The following is a 23,287-nucleotide window of genomic DNA, read 5'->3' as shown; positions in this document are numbered from 1 at the left end:
GAAAGAGGTAAGGATTTGAAAAAGTACTAAAAAGAAATGGCTTAACACTTTCCAAATTTTGCAAGAGATCTAAGTCCACAGATTTAAGAAGTAAACCCTAAACAAGATAAACCCAAAGAAATTATGCCAAGACACATCAACAACACTTGACCTTTAGGGAAAAATCATTCAAACGACAGAGATTTCTCATCTGAAATCATGGAGGCCAATAAGAAGTAGAACAATACTTTTCAAGTTAATACAGAATTCTCTTCTCAGCAAAAATGCCCTTCAGGAATGAAGTGGTAGTAAAGGCATTCTCAGATGAAAGAAAACTAAGATAGGGAGACCTATCATAAGAGAATGGCTAAAGGAAATTCTTTATACGAAAAGAAAATGTTGAAAGAACCTTAGAATATAAAGAAGGAAGAAAATATGGTAAGCAAATATATGGGTAAAAACAAGAGTTTTTCAGCTTTCCTTCTCCTCTTGTGTTCTCTAAATGTTTGACAGTTGAAAGAAAATGATAAAACTGACTGATGTGGTTTTAAATGTATGTAGAGAAAATATTTAATGTAATTATAAATGGAAAATGGCAAAGGGATGTATATGACAGATCAAATGATGACATTAGTAGACTGTGATAAGTTATATAATGTAATACCTAGGACAGCTACTAAAAAAGCTATAGAGAGGTACACACAAAAGCACTAGCTAAATAAAAATGGAATTCTAAAAATCATTTAAGCAAACTCTAAGAGCAGCACAGGAAAAAGAAAACAGACATAACAAAAGAAAATAAGTATTACAATGGCAAATTTAATCCTTAAAATATCAACAATGACTTTAAATGTAAATGATCTAAATATACAAATTAAAAAATAATGGGACCAGTGGGTGGCGTGCGGGTTGGGGTGCCGGACACTCCCACATGGCCGACCACGGTTCGAGTTCCCGACTTAGTGGTTTGCTCTCTCACTTTCCCTCTCTCTCTCTCTTTGTCTCTCTCTGGTCAAATTAAAATAAATGAATGAATAAATGAAATTAAATAAATAATTCTTTCAAAAAAATAAATAAGTGTACAGAATGGATTAAAAAACATGACCCAACTATATGTTGTCTATAAGAAATTCATTTTAGCAGATGGCATAACGTTTACGTCACTGGACTCCACATGGTCAACCGCAGTTCAGCTCCTGGACTTGCAGGCTTGAAATTCATGCCAGGTGTGTGTGCTTATGTGCCCAAAATTCTGAGAGGAGAATGGAGGAGAAGGGATGTGGTGTGGCCATCCCTCCTGGGGGGTGATTTCTCACTTTCTGTCTCTCTGGGAAGCACATACACCTTATAGCAAAAATCTCTTTCTCTCTAAAAAGAAAGAGGGACCATCAGATGGAGTAATGGTTACATCGCTGAACTCCCACGTAGTTGATTGCAGTTTGAGTCCTGGACCGGGCAGCTTAAGACGCTAGGTGTGTGTGTGTGTGTGTGTGTGTGTGTGTGTGTGTATGCCCAAAATACCAAGAGGAGAATGGAGAAGGAACTGCAGCGTGGCCATTCCCCTAGGGTGTGATTTCTCACATTCTGGCTCTCTGGCTCTCATCACTATAGCAATGCACCCTATAGCAAAAATCTCTCTAAAAAAAAAAAGAAAAGAAAAAAACCTCACTTCAAATTTAATGATTAGCGTTAAAGGGAAAAGGTTGAAAAACGATACATCATATAAACGCTAATCAAAGGAAAACAGTAATAGCCACATTAATAACAGATAAAGTAGACTTCTGAGGAAAAAAGTTACCAGAGACAGAGACATCATATAATCCTAAAAGTGTCAATTCACTAAGAAGATCTAGCAATCCTAAGATATATGTGCCAAATGATAGAGCTGAAAAATATGTGAAGCAAAAAGTAAGAGAGTCAAAGGAGAAATAGATATATCCACAATTATAATGGAACATTTCAACACCCACTCTCAATAACTGCTGGGAAAACTAGACAGAAAACCAGCAAAGACAGAAAAGAACTCGACACCATCAACCAACAGGATCTAATTAACATTTACAGAGCACTTCACTCAACACCACCAGAATGCACATTTTTTTCAAGTTCCCAAAGAACATATATGAAGACAGATGACGTTCTGGGCTATTTAAAAAGCTACCCAGGATTTGTTTTAGTTGGGTATGATGAGCTATGTTGACATGAATGTGACTGTCATGGAGGAGGAGGTTTTGACTCAGCTCTGGAAGCGGAAGGCACGGTGTGCCATGAAGGGCCACGTGGGGAAAGGCTGATTCAGTCAGCGGCAGAGGGGATAAGAGGAAGATGGGGACCAGCACTTTCCTGTGGTATCTGTGGGAAGGGTAAGGCAAAGCAGGGAAACAGGTTTAGTAGATTTAGAATTGGCTAGATTGAATCATTTCAGTGGGCTCCAGGGCATCAGGGCTATCCTCAATTGTCTGGTACCTAGTCTTGGGTTGATGAGGGCAGACAGATAGCCTAGGATGTGAGAGCTCTGTGAACGACTGGTAAATGAGGTGGGAGAGGTCTGGGTTTGGAATCTGTTGATTTGAGGATAGTTAGCTGGCCTTGGGAAGACAGCCTCCCCAAAGTCAGGAAAGCCACAGATGTCAAAACACCACAATACGAAAACATGCTCAATACATGGACCATAAAACAAAGTCCGACATGTTTTAGAGAACTGAAATAGTATTATACCCTACGACCATGAAGTACTCAAAGTAAAAATCAGACAGATAATAGGAAGATCTCCAAACTTAGAAACTAACACATTCTTCTAAATCACCCATAGGTCAATGTATTGTACTGAATGATAATAAAAATAATTTGTTAACACAGCTAAGGGCTGCTGATGGAGTAATGTATAGTATGGCATGCATACATTAGGAAAGAGAAAAAGACTGCAGTAAATAATCTTAGTTTTCACTTCAAGAGCTTAGCAAAAGAAGACCAAACTCAACTCAAAGCAGGCAGAAGGAAGGAAATACTAGAGAGCAGAAATCAATTTCATTGAAAATAGGAAAAGAATAGAGGAAATTAATGAAATACAAGAGCTGGTTCTTTACGAAGATCAATAAATTTGATGATCCTTTAGTAAAACTGACAAGGGGGTGGGGGGGAGAGAAGAGACAAATGACCATAATCAGGAGTGAAACAGGTATGTCACTACAGACCTTGGGACATCAAAGCAGTAAGAGAGAGTACTATGAGTATACACAGGCTATTTTCACAAAAAAGACAGATGGCTACTGCTCACCCAAACAGAGAATAGATTATGTGCATAGCCTTCTAACTATTGAGGAAATTGAATTTGTAATTAAAAATCTCTTAGAAAATCAATGTCCAGGCACAGATAGTTTTACTGGAGAATTTTAATAAATAAAGGATTACCACCAATCTTCATGATCTTTTCCAGAAAACCAGAAGAGGGGAACCAGCATTTAGCGTAATGGCTATGTCGCTGGACTCCCACGTAGCTGACCACGGTTCACGTTCCGGACCCGGTGGCTTAAAACTCATGCCGGGCACGTGTGCGTGCATGCCCAAGATCCCGAGAGGAGAATGGAGGAGAAGGGATTGCAGCGTGACCATCCCCCCTGGGGGTGATTTCTCGCTTTCTGTCTCTCTGTCTCTCTCTGTCTGTCTGGCGAGTGCACGCGCCCTATAGCGAAAAAACCTCCCCCCAAAAAAAAAAAAAAAAAGAAAACCAGAAGAGGAAACACTTCTTGATTCATTTGTAGATCTCTAATGTTACCCTGACACCAAAACCAAAGACACTTCCCCCAAAAGAAAAGAAAGAAAAGAAATGACAGGCTGATCATCCACATTAACATAAATGCAAATTTTTTTTTTTTAAGAGAAATTTTTGCTATAGGGCGTGTGTGCTTGAGAGAAAGACATAGAGAAAGAAAGCAAGAAATCACTCCCTGGGGAGATGGCCACTCTGCAATCCCTTCTCCTCCATTTTCCTCTTGGAATTTTGGGCAGTGCCCAGCGTGAGTTTCAAGCCACTGGGTCTGGGACTTGAACCGTAGTCTCCTATGTGGGAGTCCAGTGATGTAACCATTATGTCACCTGATGGTCCCAATATAGGTATAAAAATTCTTGATAATTGAAGGATCAGTAGGTGGTGTAGTGGTTAAGCCGCTGAACTCCCACATGGTCAAATGCAGTTTAAGTCCTGGACCCAATGGCTTGAAAATCACAGGTACGAATCATGGTGCGTGTGGGCATACCCAAAATCTTGAGGGGAGGGAGAAGGGATTGCAGTATGGATGTTCTTCCTAGGGGGTGATTTCCCCTCTTCTGTCTCTCTCAGGTTTAAAAATAATTCCTGATAAACTATTAACACATATTTTAATTAACAAATTAAACACTTTTAGTCTTTAAAATTTGAAGAGAACTATACACTATGATAAAGTTATATCCATTCCAGGGATGCAAGACTAATTTGATATTTTGAAAACCAGTGTAATTTACTATATTAACAGGCTAAAGAAAAAAACGACATAATCATATCTATTATTGCAAAAAGCTCTTCTGACAAAACTCACTCATGATAAAAACTCTTGGAAAAGGTCAGCAGGTGGCATGGTAGTTAAGGCACTGAACTCCTACATGGCCAACTTGTGGTTTGAGTCCCGGACCTGGCAGTATGCTTTCTCATTTTGTCTCTCTCTGGCGAGCACACATGTCCTGTAGCAAATTAAAAAATAATAATAATGATAAATAAAGTTAAATAATAATTCAACAAAAACTCTTGGAAAAATAGAAGTAGATGTGACTTTTTCACCTTGATGAAGAGCATCTACTAAAACCAGTAGCTGACAGTTTACTTAATGGTGAAAGACAGAGTTATTAATACTGTAAGACTTAGTTCCCTTTAAGATTGAGAACATGACAAGGATTTCTGTCCTCATCATTTCTTCTTCTTTCAAAAATTATTTTATTTATCATTATTATTATTGTTGTATAATTTTTAATTTACTACTGGCACACACACTCACCAGGCACACAAACACACACACAGAAAGAGAGAAAGGAAAAGTGAGAAATCAAGCCGCCAGTTTCAGGACTCAATCCACAATCAGCCATGTGGGAATCCAGCACCTGTTAACCATCAGGCTACCTGCTGGCCCCCCCCAGCACCACTTCTTTTTTTTTTTTTTTTGGAGAGGTTTTCGCTATAGGGTGCGTGCGCTCGCCATACAGACAGAGAGAGACAGAGAGAGACAGAGAGACATCATCCCCCAGGGAGGATGGTCACGCCGCAATCCCTTCTCCTCCATCGGGATCTTGGGCACACTTGCACATGTGCCCGATGTGAGTTTAAGCCACCGGATCCGGGATTCGAAACGTGGTTGAATACATGGGAGTCCAGCGACATAGCCATTACGCTAACTGCTGGTCCCCCCCTCCCCTGCACCATTTCTAAGCAAACAAATAAACAAACAAAATTAAAATTTATTTCTTTATGTTAGCAATGAACATAGGGACATAGAAATTAAAATACAATACTATTTACTACCATTCAAAGAAAATGAAATATATAAATGTAACATAAGGCTTTTATGACTTGCATGCTAAAAATTACACAATGTTGATGAAAGGAAATGAAGAATATATAACTAAATAGACATACTGTATTTTTGGACAGGAAGATCAACATAATAAAGATATCAATTATCTCCAAATAGAAATGCAGGCTTGGGACCAACAGTTAGCGTAATGGCTATGTCGCTGGACTCCCATGTATTCGACTGTGGTTCAAGTCCCGGACCTGGTGGCTTAAACTCACGCTGGGCGCGTGTGCTTGCGTGCCCAAGATCCTGAGAGGAGAATGGAGGAGAAGGGATTGCAGCATGGCCACCCCCCCAGGGGGTGATTTCTCACTTTCTGTGTCTCTGTCTCTCTCTGTCTGTCTGGCGAGCACATGTGCCCTATAGCAAAAAAAACTTCTCCAAAAAAAAAAAAAAAGCAGGCTTAATGCTATTTCTGTAAAAACCCCAGCAAAATGTTTGTAGATGTAGACAAGATTACTCTAAAATAATTTGTATAATCGATCCATATATACAGTAGAAAGACAAAGTAACTGGAATGGCTAAAATGGTCAAAAAAGAAGTATAAAGTGGAAAGAATCACTGTAGCAGATTTCAATATTTCTTACACAGTTACAATAACCAAGACAAGTACTGGAAGGGTAGGCCCTAAAGTCCATGTGTCAGAAAAGAGAGCCCAGAAAAAGACTCATACAAACTTATATGAAAATTACCTTATATGAAAATAGACCACACACATACGGACCAGCAGTTGGCGTAATGGCTATGTTGCTGGACTCCCATGTAGTCGACAGCAGTTCGAGTCCCAGACCTAGTGGCTTAAACTCACGCCAGGCACATGTACTTGTGTGCCCAAGATTCTGAGAGGAAAATGGAGGAGAAGGGATTGTGACGTGGCCATCCCCCCAGGGGGGTGATTTCTTACTTTCTGTCTCTCTGTCTTTTGGGCAAGCACATGTGCCTTGTAGAAAATTAAAAAAAAAAGCCTCTTGAAAAAAAAAAAAACAAAAACATAGACCACACACTTAAATATATAGTATAAAACTTAAAGAAAAAAGGGATAGGAGGAAATCCTTGAGATTTGGGACTATGCAGAGTTCTCAGACTTGACACTGAAAACAATTCATAAAATTGATAAATTGTACTTTATCAGAATGAAAACCTTTTGCTGCAAAAATCTTAAGCAAATGAAAAGAAAAGCTAAGAGGTGTATTTAATTTTTTTTTTTTGAGAGGTTTTTGCTAAAGGGCATGTGTGCTCACGAGAGAGAGAGAGACAGAGAGACAGAAAGCAAGAAATCACCCCTCAGGAGGGATGGCCATGCCACAATCCCTTCTCCTCCATTCTCCTCTTGGGATCTTGGGTCACATGCACATGCTTCAGGCGTGAGTTTAAGCCAGCAGATCCGGGACTCTAACCACAGTCAACTATATGGGAGTCCATTACACCAACTGCTGGTCCAGAGGTGTATTTAATTTGTATGAAATATACAGAGCAATAAAATATTTGCAATCCCTAAATAGTTTCTAGAATATATAAAGAATTCTGAAAACTCCATAGTAGAAAGATGAACAAGTCAATTTAGAAAATGGCAAAAGACGGGAAGAGAACATAAAGGTGGCAGATAAACCATGAAAAGATGTTTGTGGCTAATGCAATTGGGAATATAAATTAAACACACCTATCAGAATGGCTACAGTAAAAAATAATGATGAGAACAAATGCTGATAAGAAAAGAAAAACTGGATTGCTCGTATACTGTTGGCGGGAATGTAAAATGGAGCAGCTACTTTGGAAAACAGTGACTGTTTATTTTTTCTTTTCTTATTTTTTCCTCCTCTGTTTTAAAAATTGTTTATTTATTTATTTTTTGCTAGAGGATGTGTGTGCTAACTAGAGAAACGGAGAAAAGGGAGAGGAGAAAGCACCATGGGGAATGGTCATGGTCATGCCCTAACCTTTCACTCCTTTCAGGATTTTTGGGCCTGCACACGCATGTGCCTGGCATGTATTTCAAGCTCTTGGATCTGGGACTTGAACCATGCCATTTAGTTCAAACTTTAATTCCATCTTCCATGATTTTCTTGAAGTCCCCTTGTATATGACATGAAATATCACTCAGTGGTAAAAAGGAGCAAACTATTGATACATGCAATGACCCGAATAAATCTCAAGAGAACTATAGTGAGGAAAAATACCCAATCCTAAAAGTTCTCTGCTGTATGTTTCCTTTCATATAACATTCTTCAAATAACAATACTATAGAAATGCTGAAATGCTGAGCAGATTGGTGGTTGTCCGGAGTTAAGAAGGAGATGTGGTGGGCGGTTTGGAAAGGATTGGGTGCAGTTATGAAAGGCCAACATGAGGGACCCTCATGGTGATGGAATGTTCTGTTTCTTGGCTATATCCACGTCAGTATCCTGGTTGTGATTTTTTTTTCTTTTTTAATTCCAGAACACATGTGTACTTGCCAGAGAAAGAGAGAGGAAGAAAGAGAGAGAGAGAGAGAGAGAGAGAGAGAGAGAGAACCCCTAACACTGCAATCCCTTGCCTATCCTGTTGGGATTTTGGGTATGCATGCACACCAAGCCACATTTTTGCACCATCAGGCCAGGTCAACCATGTGGGACCTGGTTCCCTCATCCACTAGGCTATAGGACCAGTCCCTGCTTGGGATCTTGTACTATAGTTTTGCAAGATATTGGAATTGGAGAAACTGTGCAAAGAACACGTGGAATCTCTCTGCTATTTCTTATACCTTCATATGAATCTACAATTATTTCCAACAAGTTTAATTAAAAAAAGAAAGGGACATTTATAGAACAATTGGGAAATTATGAACATTAATTGAAATTCTTAGTGTGATGGTAGTGTTATTTTTGTTTTGATTAGCCTCCATTCTTAACAGGTCAATTCTGAAATATTTAAAAATGAAATAATACTTCTGAGATTTGCTTCAGAGTAATACAGAGTGGAGGAGAAGCAGGTTGACCAGAAGAATGAATAGCCATGAGTAGAGCTGGGTGATGGGAATGTGAGTTTCTGAGCCCTAGACATCACACCTGGTGGGCATACACGGGGCAGTGCAATGTGGTAATTAGGCCACTGGTTTGAGAGACAGTAAGACTAACCTGATATGAATCTTGGCTCTGCTACTAACCAGTTCTGTGACCTTAGGCACATTATATAACATCCCTGACTTTCAGTGTCCTCATCTCTAAAATGGGGCTAATATCTTGCAGTGTAACTGCATAGATTGATGAGATTATCAGGGAAGAGTATAGGGTAAGAAAAAGAAAGTTCTTGGGGTAACTTCCCCCCAGGAAAGAGAAAGGAAGAGAAGCCAGTGCAGAAGACAGAAGAGGTGGAGGTGGGACAGAAGACCCAAGGTTAGGTTGGGAAGTATCTTAGAATCCAGAAAAAGATTATAGAGAGCTGACAACTGAGAAGAAACCACTAGAAGGTGTTCAGAAGGTCACTGGTGCTGATAATAGCTTTGATTCAATGGTGAGGTGGGACCAAATTCAGTGCTGAAAAATGAACAGAGAAAGAGAAAGTGGGTGTCCACCATTCTCAGAATCTTTTTTTTTGGAGAGGTTTTCACTATAGGGCGCATGCGCTCGCCAGACAGACAGAGATATAGAGACAGAAAGCGAGAAATCACCCCCCAGGGGGGATGGTCACGCTGCAATCCCTTCTCCTCCATTCTCCTCTCGGGATCTTGGGCACATACGCACACACGCCCGGTGTGAGTTTTAAGCCACCGGGTCCGGGACGCGAACCACGGTCGATTACGTGGGAGTCCAGCGACATGGCCATTATGTTAACTGCTGGTCCCCATTCTCAGAATCTTGATGGGATGCTGTGGAGAGATGCAGCTGTAGCTCATGAGGGAAGGAACTTCTGGAAAGGGTAATGAGCAGACAGGAACAAAAGAGAGAGATTGAAAACAAAAGAGAAAAGGTTGTGAATAACGCTACCGTGTATATGGATGTGCAAATAACCCCTTCAGACCCCGATTTCAATTCTTTTGGATATATACTCAGAAGTGTGATTGCTAAAGCATATGTTGTTTCTATTTTTATTTATTTATTTATTTTTAGGTTTTTGCCATAGTTCATGTGTGCTTGCCAGAGACAGCGAGAGATTAGTGAGAGGAATAGTGAGAAATCACCCTCGGGGGGGGGGGGTGACCATGCCACAATTCCTTTTCTTCCTGGAATGCTGGGCGCACGCACACACACACACACACACACACACACACACACACACGTGCCTGGTGTGTTTTTCGAGCTACTCGGTCCAGGAGTTGAACTGCCATCAGCCATGTGGGAGCCCAGTGTCTTAACTACCATATCCCATACTGGCCCCTTATTTTTAATATTTGAAGAATCTTTGTACTGTTTTCCACAGAGGCTGCACTATTTTACATCTCACCAACAGAACACAAAGATTCCAATTTCCCCATACACTCGCCAACACCTATCATTTGTTTTGTTTTGCTTTTTGGTAATAACTACCCTAACAAGTTTGAAATGATATCGCATTTACGTTTTGACAGACACGTAAATAAAAAAATGTTATATATACATACAATAAAATATTACTCAGCCTTAAGAAAGAAAGGACATCCTAGCATTTGAGATAATATAGATGAATCTGGAGGACATTATACTAAATGAAATTAATCAGTCACAGTAGGACATATCCTGCCTGATTCTACTTAAAATAGTCTAAAATAGTCAAACTCAGAGAAGTAATGGAAACGACAGGTCTGTGGGGGGAGGGGTTTGGGGAAGTGGGGAATTGTTTTCAATTGTTATTCAGTGATACCGATTAAATAGGTTCTGGAGAGCTGCTGTACAACACCTTGCATGTAGTTAACAATATAGAACTGTGCATTTCAAAAATTGTTAAAAAGGTAGACCTCATGTCAAATGTTATAAACAAACAAAAAAACACAAGGAAACTTTGGGAGGTGATGAATATGTTATTACTTTGATTGTGTAATAGTACCATGGGTGTTTGCATATGTCCAAACTCATCAAACTGGACACATTAAATATATAGAATTCTCATTATATGTCAATAAAGCCTAGTAAAAGAGAATGAGGGAAAGGAGAGACTAACTGTGGCAGTCTTGAGGGTGAGAGACTGTGAGAAGGAAATCCCTTTTTCTGTGAGATTGAGATTGTTGCCAAAGCTGTATTACCTGCCTCTGATATTTCCCTCTGTTTATGGGCTTTTTTTTTTTTTTAAGTTTCTTTCTTTCTTTCTTTCTTTCTTTCTTTCTTTCTTTCTTCTTTCTTTCTTTCTCTTTCTTCCATGAACAAGAGACACATGAAGAAACAGAAAGACAGCAATATGGTCTTAACGCTACAATCCACACAGCTTCTGCCAGCTCTGGATCATGGGCAAGCATGTACCTGGAGTACACAGAGAGGTCTCTGGGCCAACTGGGAAGCTTCTGGGTCAGCCTTGCAGAGTGTTGAATTTTACCATTATGGTCCTATGGGCTTCATTTGATATCCATTTGAACAGATATTTAAAAAGAGAGGAACAGCATAGGAGTATGAGGTATTATGAATGCTGAATTTTTTTTTTTCACATGTGATGATGGAATTGTGATTTTTGTTTCAAAAGGTTAGTCAGTAGTTTTTATAGATTGATCCTAAAATATTTATGAGTAAAAGGCTATGTCTGAGATTTGCTTCAGATTGTGAAGAAAGTGAGAATTAGTATATGTTCTTCTGGGAAGAGGTTCTGAAAGAGGCTTCTTAGGAATCAGCCACATCAAGCCCTCCTCTGTCATTCTTCATTAGACATGCCCCCGCCCCATGCTCATGATGTCCCTTCACACAAAGGCTGGTTCCTGTGCGTGTTACTCCTGAGTGTGACCTGACTGTACCTGACTCACCTACACCCACACTAAACGCACCTGGGTGCAATCTGAAACTTTCTGGGGAGGAGGAGTTTTCCCCATCTATGGACTTGACACTGTGGGCTCTTGCTCAGTCATCATGGATTGAAGGGTTCAGGTAATGAAACTTTTGAGACCAGTTTTGTCCAAGGACTGACTACTTAAGACCTCCCTAACCTTCTCTCTGTCAAAATTAAACTGACCCCAGCAATATTTGCCTTGTGTCCTATAAGCTGTCTGCCCCACTCCAAGCTGAGGACTTGAGAGACTGATAACCTTAGCCTCTGCTTTTTGGATGAGAGATGTTGGAGCCCTGGGGACCAGCAACCACACTAACAGGTGGCCATCCCTGCAAAAGTGACTCAGACAACTCATCATACTAGCAGGGATGGTGTTGAGGTGCTCAGACGGAACAGAAACCAAGAATGCATAGGAAGGTTTAAGCAATGGGGATGAGCTTTATTGAGGTGATCACATTCAAATTTCAGTAGTTCACAATGATTGGCAAATAAACTAGCTTTAAAAAGCTTCCCACTTCCATATGGCTTCATCTACATTCAGAAAGCAGTAAAAATATGTTGTACAATGAACACTTTCCACCTTAAGAGTATCATGACAGTTCATAAATTTGCCAATAGATAATACAAAACAATATTTACAAGACAGACCCTTTGTAAGTTCAAAATTTAGATACTTGTCTTATCAATTCTAAAACTAACATTGTCTGTTTTTCCAGGTAAGGAATATCAGTCATTATAAAAAATATTTTGTATAAATTCAAAGTCAGAACTAAAACATTCAATCCTATAAAAATATCTTTTACTAATAAAAGTATCAATTTCTAGATAAATGTTCTTTATCAACAACAGTGACAGAAATTGCCAGGAAATACCCACTGTGTCAGACAGTCCACATGAAACAAATATGTTAAAGTGACTTCAAGGTTCAGTTGTCAACCAGGCTTCTGTTTTTAGAGCTGAACCTTATATCTGATTACATTGCAGATGAACGGTGCAAGTGTTTTGCAAAAGTTATCTCGAATGTCTACTTATCTTAAGAGTAATTTGTCAAGACAAACTCTTCAATCTAGAGAGGGGATTTTCAGGTGGGCATGCCTTCCGGGGAAGACAAATGTTTTGTTATGACTCATCTATATCCTACCTTGAAATGTTTAACTTGGAAAACCTGTGATGGCATTGTGACCGCTATCTGAAATCAGCTCATTCATTTCATTTTGCTTACTCTCTTTGAGGGCATGGTTGGGGTGATTTCTTTGTGCCTGTGCTCTTTTTGATCTCCTGAAACAAATTCTGAGCAGCAGGTAGCACAACTCAGCCACATTAAGCAGCATGCAGATCACAGATGCAGAAATCATGAAAATGGTAAACACGGTTTTCTCGGTGGGTCTAGAAATAAAACAGTCGACAACATTGGGGCAGGGGTCAATGTCACATTTCAGCACCCAGGGCAGGTGGTACCCATTGTAAAGGAAGTAGAACACGTACATAAAGGAGGCTTCGAAGAGGATTCGGAAGAAGATGCTGCTAGTGTACGTCCACCACAGCGACCCCTCTATCCGAACCTTCTGCTTTTTAATGTCCTCTTCGTCTTTGAACTCATTCCTCTTCTCTCCTCGCCTGAACTTTCGGGCAGTTTCATGCCTGTAGTAGGCCACATGCATGGCCACCAGCAGCGCCGGGGTGGAGACAAAGATGAGCTGCAGAGCCCACAGTCGGATGTGGGACACTGGGAAAAAGTGGTCATAGCATACATTTTTGCATCCTGGTTGCAGAGTATTGCAGACAAAGTCTTCTTGTTCATCGCCCCACACTTCCTGGGCAGCCACCACAAGGATCATGACGCGGAAAATAAAAATGACTGTGATCCACACTTTCCCGATGCTGGTGGAGTGTTTGTTCACTCCCCCGATGAATGTGTGCAGGGTCCCCCAGTCCATCTTGCGGGCTTAATCCTAAACAGGCAAACACGAGTGAAAGGTAATTAGCAGAAAGTACCTTTGAACCAATAACGCAGGACAGTGATGTAACAGACTCCAGCAAATTTCTCTGAAAGGGAGTTGTGATATTTTGTCATTTCTGTCCCCTTGTCTGCTAGTAGGAGACTTTCTGATAAAAACAAAACAAAACAAAACAAAAACAAAACAAACAAATTCTATCCGCTCTAAAGCATTCTAATATCTTTAACTAGAACTAACTGGGGGGAGGGGTGGTGAAGGGAAAGTTAAGATCATTTTGATTCAACTGAGTTCAGATTGTACAAGAGGACTTTGAAATTATGGAGAATGAAATTAAACTATGGATCTATTTTGGTGCAAAAAATTCTGAAATCCATGCACAGTTTTCCCCTAATATACACTTTCCATGAACTTTTTCTTTTTAAAAATTGTCCAGAGGGCACATGTGCTGGCCAGAAAGAAACACAAGGGAGAGGGAAGAGAAAGTCCCCCCGCCCATGGGGAATGGTCATGCCACCATCTCTTCTCCATATTTCCAGCCTGTCGGGATTTTGAATACACATACATGGGCCTGGTGTGTTTTTCAAGATGCTCAAGCTGTGTGAGATCCAGCTCTCTTAACCACCAGGGCACAGGCTGGCCCCTCCATGGACCTTTGGAAGCCCTCTCATATATTAGGTGGCTGCTTACTATCACTCCAGGAACACAGGCAAACAAATCTATTTTCAAGATCCCTTTTAGTCACTATGTAAATACATGTTACAACAGTTTTTGTTTTACCCAAGGGCTCACAGAGATTCCACAGCAGATTGAATTAATTAAATGGCTAATCTGGGAGATAAAAAAATCATTCATTAGAATGACATAATCTGGTTTACTCAGCAAACTAGAAGAGAAAAAAAGAATCCAAATACTTATTAACTTCTTTATGTGATATTTATTATAGCTTGAAGAGTATGGCATCATTTGTTGTAATCATAGGTTTTTAGAAAATCTGCTATTGTCAACCTGACTCTTCAAAACAGAATCACAAGCTTTTATAAAAATTGCTCCCTTGTTCTCCAATGTAGCCAGGATAGAGTTGGCTTTTCCTCATGAGCCGATCCTATTCACTCCAGGGCCCAGGGACAAAGGGCAACTTTTGCTATTGCAGCCCCGAATTTTACTCCTTGTTAAGATGCTGATTTAGCATCCTGAGAGAAAAAGGACTTCTTTACATCTACAGAAACTTTTGCTAGAGCAGAAACACCTGTTTCTTTTATTTTTAGAAAATATTAAAACAATTTTTATTTATTTCTTGAGAGAGAGAGGTAAGAAGAGACTAGGCTCCCTGACAGAGCATCGCCATGCTGTGATCTTCCCTGACGCCTTCCAGCCAGTCAGGATCATGGCACGCCCAGCAAGTTCAGACCAACCTGGGGTCTGAACTTCAGGCCTTTTGATGGTTCCAGTCATGTCTACCACCTGTGCCACACAGTTGGGCCTTGAACATCTGCTTTCTTATCCTACACTTGCCACAGAACACTGAAAAATGATCTTTTAAGAAAAAGAAGGAGAAAAGGAAAAGAAAAAAAGGAAGGAGAGGAAGAAGAGGAAGAAGGCGAAGAAGAGAAAAGACGAAGAAGAGAAGAAGAAAGAGGAGAAGAAGAAGAGGAAGAAGGCAAAGAAGAGAAAAGATGAAGAAGAAGAGAAGAAGAAAGAGGAGAAGAAGAAGTAGAAAAAGATAAATCCTGGACCTTTGAGAATCTTCAGAAAGCGAAAGATCCTCTTCTTAGAAGAATGCACTAGGGCAATTCTTTAGGGGATGAGTGAGTCACCAAAGTTCCTCAGTGGACCAGTCCTAGAAAGGCTTTCTTATCTCTGAAGGGTGAGGGTTTAGGAGGTCATTTGGCATTTCCCTTTCAGGCCAACTCTCTAGGTCTTGCACTCCTGTCTACAGGCCCGCTCCTCTGTGTGACATTAGCTGCTCTTCAAAGCAGTGGGGTAAATGGAGGCAGCCTCACTTCTCCCAGGAGTGCTGACTTTGGAATAGGGTGATAGCCTGTGCTTGAAGCCAGATCTTGTGTAGACTTAACTGAGAAACTCATTTTTTGGCCTTCATGTCCATCTGATACTTGTGTACTGATTCCTCCCTCGTCTGAACCAGGCAGCGTAAGTGGAGGCACATGCCATGGAAGGGGGAGGAGTAGGATAGTGCAAGCAGGGGCATAGCTAGAAATTGCCACATCATGGTTCAGATCTGTCCCTGTGACGTGGCCTTTTGCTAAGGCATGCAGAACCCAATTATAGGAAGGCTCTCTTTCACCTCATTGACAAAGCCAACTAGATAACAGTTCCCAAGCCGTCCATCAGCATTTGTTGAGCGTCTACTGTATGTAGATGTTGGCTACTTCAGCTCTAAATCCCCAGGCACAGTTCTGAGTCCGGCAGGAGTAGGCATGCAATGGGGGGCGGGTGGTGAAGCTGAGCACATGGGGAGTGTGTGGGCAGTTGGGACAGGAGGCACCAGAGTGTGCTTCAAGAGAGAGACACATTCCTGTCCTGGAATGGAAGTGGGGAAGGTGCCAGATCACAACTCTGTAAGGTGGGAGCACATGACACTTAAAGGGAAGAAGATGGAGAGAGGGGGGGTGGGTGCATACCAGCCCCTACACTTGTACTTACTGGTGAAGGCAATGAAGACAGGGTAACTAAAAGTAGAACACAGGATTTCACAGATTGCGTATTCTTTCCTTTAGAATAATCTACCAGAAGATATCAAATAATGGCAGATGGGAACGAATTTTTTTTCATGTTCTATAAGCTTCCTTGTCTTTTTCATTGTTAAAGTATTCTAATTTTTAAATTGTGATAAAATATACAAAATATCAAAGTTACCACTTAACCCATTTTTAAGTGTATAGTTTACAAATGTTAAATGTATTTACATTGCTGTGAAACAGATCCAGAACCCTTTCATCTTCCCAAAGTGAAAGTGTATGAAACACTAACTCCCCAGGATTCTCCTCTGCCTCCAACCCTCAGCAGCCACCATTCTACCTCAGTGTCTATGACTTTGACTACTGAAGTCAAAGTGGAATTATACAGTACTTGTGACTTTTGTGATTGGCTTAATTCACTTAGCATGTCATCAAGTTTTATCCAGGTTGTAGCAAGGGCAAAAAATTATTTATTTATTTAAAGTTCTTTTTTTTATTATTTTTTTTAAGTTCTTTATTTTTTAAAACAAACAATTGTCAAGAGGGTGAGTGCACTTGCTGAAGAGACAGAGAGGGAAAATAATAAAAACACTCCCACCCACATGAGGAATGGTCACACCATAATCTGTTCCCCATTTCTCCCTCCTTTTGGGATTTTGGGCACACACACATACCTGGCATGCTTCTTAAGCCACCAGGTTTGGGACTCAAACTGCACAGTTGACCACGTAGGATCCAGCTGCCTTAACCATCACACCATAGACTAGCCCAGAATTTCTTTACTTTTTAGGGCTGAATAACATTCCATTGTATGGATAGACCACATTTTGCTTATCCATCTGTCAATGAACAATTTTGTTACTTCCATCTTTTGGCTACCATGATTAGTGCTGCTACAAATGTTAAGTGCACCAATGTTTGAGATTCTGTTTTCAATTCTTTGGCTATATATCTGGAGGTAGGATTGATGGTTTATATGGTAAATCTACTTTTAATTTTTTTGGAGAATTTTGCTATAGGGCACATACACTTACTGGCGAGACAGAGAGACAGAAAGTGAGAAATCACCCCACCAGGGGAGATGGCCATGCCACATCCCTTCTCTTCTATTCTCCTCTCGGGATTTTGGGCATATATGCCTGGTGTAAATTTCAAGCCACTGAGTCTGGGACTTGAACCATGATCAACCATGTGAGAGTCCAGAACCTTAACCACTATGTCACCTGCCTCTCAACTTTAAATTTTTTGAGATTTTCTACAGGAGATCAGAATATTATTATTTTTTTTCTTTTTAGAGAGGTTTTTACTATAGGGCGCATGCACTCGCCAGAGAGAGAGACAGAGAGACAGAAAGCGAGAAATCACTCCCCAGGGGGGATGGTCATGCTGCAATCCCTTCTCCTTCATTCTCCTCTTGGGATCTTGGGCACGTACGCACACGTGCCCTGCGTGAGTTTAAGCCACCGGGTCCGGGACTTGAACCACAGTCGACTATGCGGGAGTCCAGCGACATAGCCATTATGCTAACTGCTGGTCCCGAGATCAGAATATTATTATTCAGCACAAAAGAGGGATGCAATGTTTGGAGAAAGACAGATATTCTGATTTTCAAAATATGAGAAAGTATATGTGTACAAACTAGGACCTAATATTATACTTAAAGATTATCAGAAGTCCTTATAAGGAATATGCTTACAAGCAGGATCTCAGTTCTATACCACAAGGTTGAAACTCAGGTTTAGGCCTTTTGGAGAGAATGGAGACCCAGGCTCCCAGACAGGCTGCATCTGTAGTGCTGTGCTCGCTTCAAGTTTCAAGAAAGGCATTGGCCCACTGGAACAACCTTTAGCTTGAGGAAGACTATGGGGCACATGGCAGCAGTCTTGGTGTTTGTGGCAGAAGAATTCAATTATTGTGTTGATCTAGGACTAAGAATTGGGTCCAGTGCTTAGCATTAACAAAAAGACAGGATTTTGATTTAAAAAGAAAGTCGAGGGGTTTGATGGTGGTGCAATGATCTGTGAGTCTGACCCACATGGGAGGGTGGCAGGTTCCTGTCTGGAGACTCTCCTGAGTTCAACAAGCACACCCATGATCCTAGGCTGGCTAAAGCCAGGGATAGATCATGGCATTGAGACACCATTGGGGGTGCTATCTCCCTCTCTCTTCTTGTCTGTCTTGCTCATGGAAGTAAAAGAGAAAAAGGAATAGGCCACCTATTTCTTTTGTAGTTGTAGTGTCTCTTCGCTCTAAACATTTCATCAGAGGCTGTGTGAGCATCTCATGGGATATCATAAAAGGGGCTCACGTGGGAACAGGAGTTTCAAGGTTCCATAATTCAAGCATCTTTGCTAAATCCTCACTTTCATATATCACTTATTCCATGGTCTAAAGGGATATTTGATGTCTATAGTAAACATATCTTTCATTTTAAAAAATTTGAATAATAAAATGAATTTTTAAGCCCTGATGAAAAGTACTGTAATAAGGTTTTTTTCTCCCCTAACTGTTGCTATCCTACCATGGAAGCATTGCAGGATGAGAGCAGTGGGGAAGAGGAAGTACATACATCTTGATTCTTAAACATACTTTACAACAGACAGTCACCTCCAGATCAGTCCCATTTGTTTATAAAATGAACAGGTTCTCTAGTTAATGTCTCCCACTGAAATTTGACCAATGAATTCCCATATTTTTGATTTATCAAACAAAAATTTACATCTTTTCAAATGCTTCAAAATCCATAGAATCCGAATTTGCCCACAGGAAGGAAGACCCTGTGCTATCGTGCAGCCTGTCTGAACAATGGCACACCTGTGGACAGCTATCACTTGCCCTTCTAGGAAGCAAATGAATCAAGGTGCCAAAGGACTACTCAGCTTGAATGAATCTGAGCGGGTGATGTCACAGAAGGGGTCAAGAGGTCACAATTTTCCCATAAGAATATTGGTTCCAGCTTTCTAGAAGCAAGATCCTTGACACCTTTGGCTTTTCCCACTTAAAAAATGGGGATGATGATCATGGAAGTAGTTTTATTTATCTCTTTTAATTTTTTCTGGGTCTCTGAACTCTGAAGACTGTTCTATCAAAGTAGTAAAACTTAGCAGAAAATAATGTATGTCATGATGCTCGTCCACATCAGTGATAGAAATCAACAATTTACCTGCTCCTTTAAAGGAAGAAAAAGAAATGAGGTGCATGGATCACTAAGAAAAATGAGAATAATCCCAAATACGAGTGCATTCTGCCTACTGGTTACAGAAGATAATTAGGCTAAAACAAATCACCTGATTCAAAGTATCCTCTACATGAGTGACAAAGGCCCGGTTATTTGTAACAGCAGAAACAACCCAAAGGATGGGCTGTTTCCACTCTTGGTAACTCACCCTGGTCCTAAAGGGCATTCAGTGAATTTGAGTCTTAGTCTCCTAACAGGGAAGGCACCACTTTGAGTTCTTTGATCTAGTCCAAGTTATCCCTGAGAGTCTTACCAAGGAAGCCTTGGCTTTCTGTCCTGCATGCCATGCTCTGAGGGCCAAGAGGATAAGGGGCCAGCTTACCTCACAAGTGTCAGGAGACAGGCCATGGTGATTGGCTATCTTGGGGTTACCAAGCCCCTAAGTTCCCAAAACATTGCTATGGACTATCCCCAGAAGACCCTTCATGCCCTACAAAGGAGCCATGGAAGGATAGAGGTGACAGATGGCTGGAGATTCAGCAAGTTTTACAGACACTTGGCTCCACTTGCTCCTCCTGCTTCTCCTGCCCTGACCCGTCAGGGACGGTACCTGCAGCCCAGGAGGAGGATAGCTCCAACCCTTAGACTCTCGTAAAAACACATAGCCCCTGGGGGTGGGGCGAGGGTGCTAATCTTTCATAAATGCTTCAGCTAAGGAGATTGGAGGCTGAATACGCTTTTTCACTTATTTTCAATTCCTTTCCAAAATAACTGCATATACTGGAACCCTTTTGCAATTGTAGTAAACAAAATACCTCTTTCCTTTAATGCTTCCAGAGACAATGGGGGAGGGGGAGCTTTTTCAATAAAAAAGGAAAAAAAATGAACTCTATCTTTGTAAACCAAAGAAATCTATTTCCACTGGCACATTTTAGCCTCTTTTAAGAAAATAGATAAGGCTTAGCTTCTGTAGTCTTCAACTTGCATGAATATGGCTATATTTAAATGCAAAAAGATATTTGGTTTATTTAAGGCAGTGAGCAATTCCATGCCCTTTTTTTTTTTTTTTTTTTTTTTTGAGAGGTTTTTGCTTTAGGGCGAATGCGCTCGCAAGACAGACAGAGAGAGACAGAGAGACAGAATGCGAGAAATCACCCTCCGGGGTGGATGGCTATGCCGCAATCCCTTCTCCTCCATTCGACCGACGTGAGTTTTAAGCTACTGGTTCTGGGATGTGAACCACGGTCGACTACGTGGGAGTCCAGCGACATAGCCATTATGCTAACTGCTGTTCCCCATGCCCTATTATTGATATGAAAGCACCAATCCAAAATATTTAGCTCTAAAAATAAGTACCTCTGAGGAATACAATAGGCAAGGTCATTAAAAAGTTCATGGAAAGTACTATTCTAAAAATCCTATGCAGGGATTTTAATTCTTTTTTTTTTTTTTTTTGGCATCAAAATACACTTTAATTCCACTTTCCACAAACTTTATGAAGTCTCTTCCTATTATGAGAACAGACTGTTCTTCACTTTTTACAATTCAAATAATTTAGGACTATTAGCATTCTATTACAGTGATGTAATTTCTTGGTTGCTTTAAAACTTATTTAAGAATTTAATCACAACTAGTTCATTTAACAATGCCATTTTTGTTTCGCTGATGACAGAACCAAAATGAAAGCTCTAAAAATTGCAGTATAATCCATCAGCATATACCAAAAGGTGGCAAGTATCATTCCTTTTCTAGCTAGTTCTATTTTCTTTTGAATGACCCTTTCAAAGTCATTCGGTAAATATTTGCTATATCTGAGAACAGAATCCACTCCTTACAATTTGCACATTAGCTTTGGATAGCTGAAGAGTCTGTATAGATAAAAAGAAAACGTCAAAGCAAAGCAAGCAAACCTGAGCCTTATTTCCAAAGACTCCCAGTGTGCAAGGCATGAAGAAAAACAAGGCAAGGGACCTACCTCTTCAGGAGCGTCAGACTTCCTTCTCCTCCACCCCTTGATCGCCTGCAAGCACTGCGATAGAAATCTTCCTTTCTGGATATCAGCGATGATGCCACCTGTGGAGGGAAAAAATAGGCATTGTTGCCATGTTCTCTAATGTCTCTCCCACTTGCTTATTGAGTGGACTTGTGGGTATTTTTTCTTTATCCCAGAACTGTTATAAATAAGTTCAGATACTGTCAGTTTTCTGAGGCTCCATTCTCCAAATGCATAAAAACCCCCAATATGCTCCTTAGTGTAGATCCTTTTCCATATCAAAATAATAGTAATAATACCTAATCCCAAACCCTAAGCCTACTTGCCAAGCATTAAAAAAAGGAGTGGGGAGAGTTTGAGAAATTGAGTACACTTTCACTTCCAAATCAGCAGTTTAAAACTAATTTCAAACTCTTTCTTTCATAAAGAAGAATCTACATTTTTTTATCTCTAGAAATCTCACACCACCTGAGGGACAATCCAATAATTGATTTTTAAGTGTAGTGACACCAAACTTCAGCCACTGTCCTTTCAAAGTTATGACCAGTGCTAACACTAGGTTTAGGATTCTTATACGTCTTCAAATCAACTCAGTAACAATAAAACACTTCTTTTCTTATAGAGTCTAAATACAAAAATGCACAAATTATTGAATTACACATGTTTTTAACTCAAGAATTTAGACAGTTAAAAACTAATTTCAATTACGCGCAACATCCCTTCTCTGGGTCTTGTTAGCTGTGCCTGTTTGTTCAGGCAAACCTGTGTCCTTTCCAAACATTTAATTCAATTAGATGTAGAGGACCTTGGGAACAAAAGCAGAAAAGACCCTCTGCAGATCAAGTTCCATTCTCATGGATTAAGCAAGTCAAAGGGAAACTTCAGCCTACAGATACTGTCGCCACTGGAGAATATTACACTCTTGTGGACCAAGAAGCTTGAGTTGAAAATTATTTTCCCTCAATTTTCTTTTATTCAACAGTTCAACGAAGACAAACTAATAGCTCTTGGAATACTCAGATTGAATCAAAGATGCGTGGTGATGGTGTGCGAATCTCCTTTCACCCTACTGAAATTGTTAAGCCAGGCTTTCTGTAGTTCTTTTCCTTAACTCTTACAATTCAGAAGAGAAAAGGTAAGAAAAAGATGATCAAGTGATCATTACCTGTATCAGAATGAGTTTTAAAGTAACAACCAGTGGAGCCGGTGGACCGCCCAGTGTCTTCCTGGTCTTACTCACTGTGGCGCTGGCAGTGGGGAGCCCTTCACACCCCCACTTATGTGACAGGCTAGAGCCTTGGTGTTCTGGCTTCACAGCCACCCTCCCTTCTTTGGCAGGGTTCAAACAGCACTCCCAAAGACTTTGCCCGATCCAAACAGCAGACAAAGCTCTCCACGGGAGCGGTTTTGAGCAGCATCCTGCAATTCTAAGGAAACTGCAAGGGGCAGGACATTTTCTTCTAGAACACTGGTTAGATTCTGCTAGAACTGGGGCAAGAAAATCCTTCTATGGCAAAGTCTACTTGTGGGAAAAGAACAACAGGACACAGTGAAATCCCATCAGGCACTTAACAGTGAGCTTCCACCTAGGAGGAGGTCGTTGGCCAGGGTCCCCGCTGCCAGCTCAGATCCCTCAAGGCTCCAGATGTCCATAGCTGCAGGCACACCAGGTCCTCCTACCCAGGAAGGGAGGCAGGCTCAGTCACCAAAACACAGAATGTGTTTGGGATCACTTGGGACTTAGCCTCCTCCCCAGACAGGAAGTACCTTCCAGTGCCTTCTCCTTTTAGCTAAGATGTGTCACCAATTACTCTTAATTACTGTTGTCCACACTGTTGTCACCTGCATTGCACAAGTTCTTCCGATGTACACGTATCCCACCGTCCACACTGGTCAGTTTTCCCTGGGCTTACTCACGGGGGCCCAGGTCATAGGGTTTGGCCAAACATTTCTTTCCCCAA

The 23,287-nt window shown here is 40.7% G+C and overlaps 1 protein-coding gene across 1 annotated transcript; it reads right to left on the bottom strand.

The window, feature by feature from the left end:
• Window positions 1–11,933: 11,933 nt before the first annotated feature.
• Window positions 11,934–22,589, bottom strand: GJB6 (gap junction protein beta 6). The gene is made up of 3 exons (XM_006146712.3): window positions 22,492–22,589; window positions 21,309–21,406; window positions 11,934–13,453 (listed from the first exon to the last, which is right to left on the bottom strand). Exon 3 carries the CDS (start codon window positions 13,436–13,438, stop codon window positions 12,653–12,655), a length of 786 nt encoding a protein of 261 aa, XP_006146774.1. The 5' UTR covers window positions 13,439–13,453; window positions 21,309–21,406; window positions 22,492–22,589; the 3' UTR covers window positions 11,934–12,652.
• Between the last annotated feature and the right edge of the window lie 698 nt (window positions 22,590–23,287).

Source organism: Tupaia chinensis, unplaced genomic scaffold, assembly GCF_000334495.1.
Source record: "Tupaia chinensis unplaced genomic scaffold, TupChi_1.0 Scaffold000186_1, whole genome shotgun sequence".
In the NCBI taxonomy this organism is placed as follows: domain Eukaryota; kingdom Metazoa; phylum Chordata; class Mammalia; order Scandentia; family Tupaiidae; genus Tupaia; species Tupaia belangeri.
Note: the sequence above shows the minus strand (reverse complement) of the source record. Positions and strands in the feature narration are given on the sequence as shown.